At 32.0% G+C, this 2,168-nt stretch overlaps 1 protein-coding gene across 1 annotated transcript; it reads left to right on the forward strand.

Moving 5' to 3' along the window:
• Window positions 1-6: 6 nt before the first annotated feature.
• LOC107724225 (ribonuclease inhibitor-like) lies at window positions 7-1,972 on the forward strand. The gene is made up of 4 exons (XM_016533064.1): window positions 7-33; window positions 229-399; window positions 1,633-1,810; window positions 1,943-1,972. The coding sequence occupies exons 2-4, from the start codon at window positions 278-280 to the stop codon at window positions 1,970-1,972; spliced, it is 330 nt and encodes a 109-aa protein (XP_016388550.1). The 5' UTR covers window positions 7-33; window positions 229-277.
• The last annotated feature ends 196 nt before the right edge of the window (window positions 1,973-2,168 follow it).

The following is a 2,168-nucleotide window of genomic DNA, read 5'->3' on the forward strand; positions in this document are numbered from 1 at the left end:
ACAGGATCCAAACTGTCAGCTGAAGACACTGAGGTGAGACGTGATCAAATTATACAAAATAATGATACAAATGATACAAAATTCACCTGATATGGAGGTTAATTATTCATATAAATTTTATTTCACTAACTTTGTTCCAACAACTAATTGTGCTGTTTTAAAAACTGACTATTGATGATTACATCAAGTTCTGTTGAATTGAATCCTGCTTCATCTTCTCTTCTCCAGGTTTTTGAGTCCTGCTGCAGAGAAAGCCTGTCAGTATGTGACTGGAATTATGGGTAGAAAACCCTTATTTATGAGAGAGCTGAATCTGAGTGGACATAAACTTGACATAAAATTAGTGAATTATCTCGCTGCTCTACTGGAGGACAAACACTGTCAATTCAACAAACTTCAGTGAGTATTTCACATAAGTTTCAAATGTATACTTTGTTTTGGAAGTATTGGGCCCTCTTTATATTAAGCGTTATCAGCCACTATGTACTAACATTTAAATTGATAAAGTTCTCTTGGCCACCTCTTTGACCACCTGCTCACAACTGCTGTTTCTGACTTATTTAGACATAGAACTGTCTCTTTACAGCCACATTACAGATGTTTTAGGCGTGCACTGAACTTTGCCTCAGCGCCAAGCACAAGTCAAATGACTGCCAGAAAGGTATAGGTGCAGAGAGAGCTTCAGTAAAAGAACAGTATATATACGAGATTGTGGAGCAGATAATACAGCATGATTAAAAATGGAGACAATTTAAGCAGCATCAAAATTTTGCAAATGCATGAATGTATTTTTTATATATGCGTCACATTTAAAGGGATAGTTCACACAAAAATTAAAATTCTGTCATCATTTACTCACCCTCGTGTCATTCCAAACTCGTAAGACTTTCGTTCTTCTTCGGAACACAAATTAAGATATTTTTTAAATGAAATCTGAATTATAAAAAGATGCAAGATTGCATCTTTTTATATTTTTGATTTGACAGTGTTGTCTATTATAGACTATTTTTCCTATGCACCTATCGTTTTTTCAGGTGTGCTGAGTTTGTGTTGATTAATGAAATCTGAGCAATTTCTGTCCCTCCATTGACAGTCTGGACGACTACCATTTTGATGCTTCAAAAAGTTCATGAAAAGATCATAAAACTAATCCATATGAATTGATTGGTTTAGTCCAAATTTTCTGAAGAGACTTGATTGCTTCATATGATGAACAGATGTCATTTATATTACCTTGAGCACAATAAGTACATTGTACCTAACAATTAATATTTTTATTATTTGTACTGTATGTACATAGTAGTCAAAGACACCTAATATAAAGTGAAGCCGAAGTATCTTTAATATATAACATTTTCTTTTATGTTTTACATTCAATAACTGGATAAGGTGAACATTTTGCATTTATTAACTTAGCAGATACAAGAGCAGCTTTCAAATAACAACAATACAAGCAAAAGCATTGAAGAATGTCATTGCTGTTCATTAAAGAAGGTTTTGAGATGAACTGAAGAATATTTACTTTACTTTACTTTTAGTCATTTAGCAGACGCTTTTATCCAAAGCGACTTACAAATAAGAAAAAGTATATTTTAATATAAGAATATTTCATCTCTTTTTCTTTCTCTGCAGGTTGAATAATAACAGTATTACAGCAGAAGGTTGTGCTGCTCTGACTTCAGCATTTAATTCAAATCCTTCAAACCTGATAGAGCTGGATCTGAGTGGAAATAAACTCGGAAACTCAGGAATTGAGAAGATCTGTCGTCTGCTGGAAAACAAACAATGCAGATTAGAGAAACTGAAGTGTGTATCTTCATTTATTTATATTTCTATATGATAACATGCATTTATAAATGTCCATTTGTCATGACAAATGATTAAGGCTATGGAGGCTGTAATTGTTTTTGTACATTGCTATCTTTATTCTATGAAATATTAGAAAATCGAATTAAGCAGATGCTATCGTTAAGGCATTTGTTGCTTATCTGTGGGGTGAGATTTTAAAAAATTAAAATGCAATTATTAACACATTTTCACACTTTCCATGGCAATGCTTTTTATAATTACTTTTAAAAATATAATTATTAGTTTCATTTTTCTTATGATTTAAATGATGTCACTTTATATGCAATTTGCTTAATTAGTGTAGATCATGAAGTACTTAA

The sequence above is a fragment of the Sinocyclocheilus rhinocerous genome, unplaced genomic scaffold, assembly GCF_001515625.1.
Source record: "Sinocyclocheilus rhinocerous isolate Xijiao unplaced genomic scaffold, SAMN03320098_v1.1 scaffold27068, whole genome shotgun sequence".
NCBI classification, from domain to species: domain Eukaryota; kingdom Metazoa; phylum Chordata; class Actinopteri; order Cypriniformes; family Cyprinidae; genus Sinocyclocheilus; species Sinocyclocheilus rhinocerous.

What these genes read in the sequence shown, in the direction of transcription:
- LOC107724225 (XM_016533064.1), top strand. Translation starts at nt 278, where the DNA reads ATGGGTAGAAAACCCTTATTTATGAGAGAGCTGAATCTGAGTGGACAT. An exon ending in TGTCAATTCAACAAACTTCA is followed by an intron (nt 400 to 1,632) that starts GTGAGTATTTCA and finishes CTTTCTCTGCAG; the next exon opens with GTTGAATAATAACAGTATTA. An exon ending in GATTAGAGAAACTGAAGTGT is followed by an intron (nt 1,811 to 1,942) that starts GTATCTTCATTT and finishes ATGAAATATTAG; the next exon opens with AAAATCGAATTAAGCAGATG.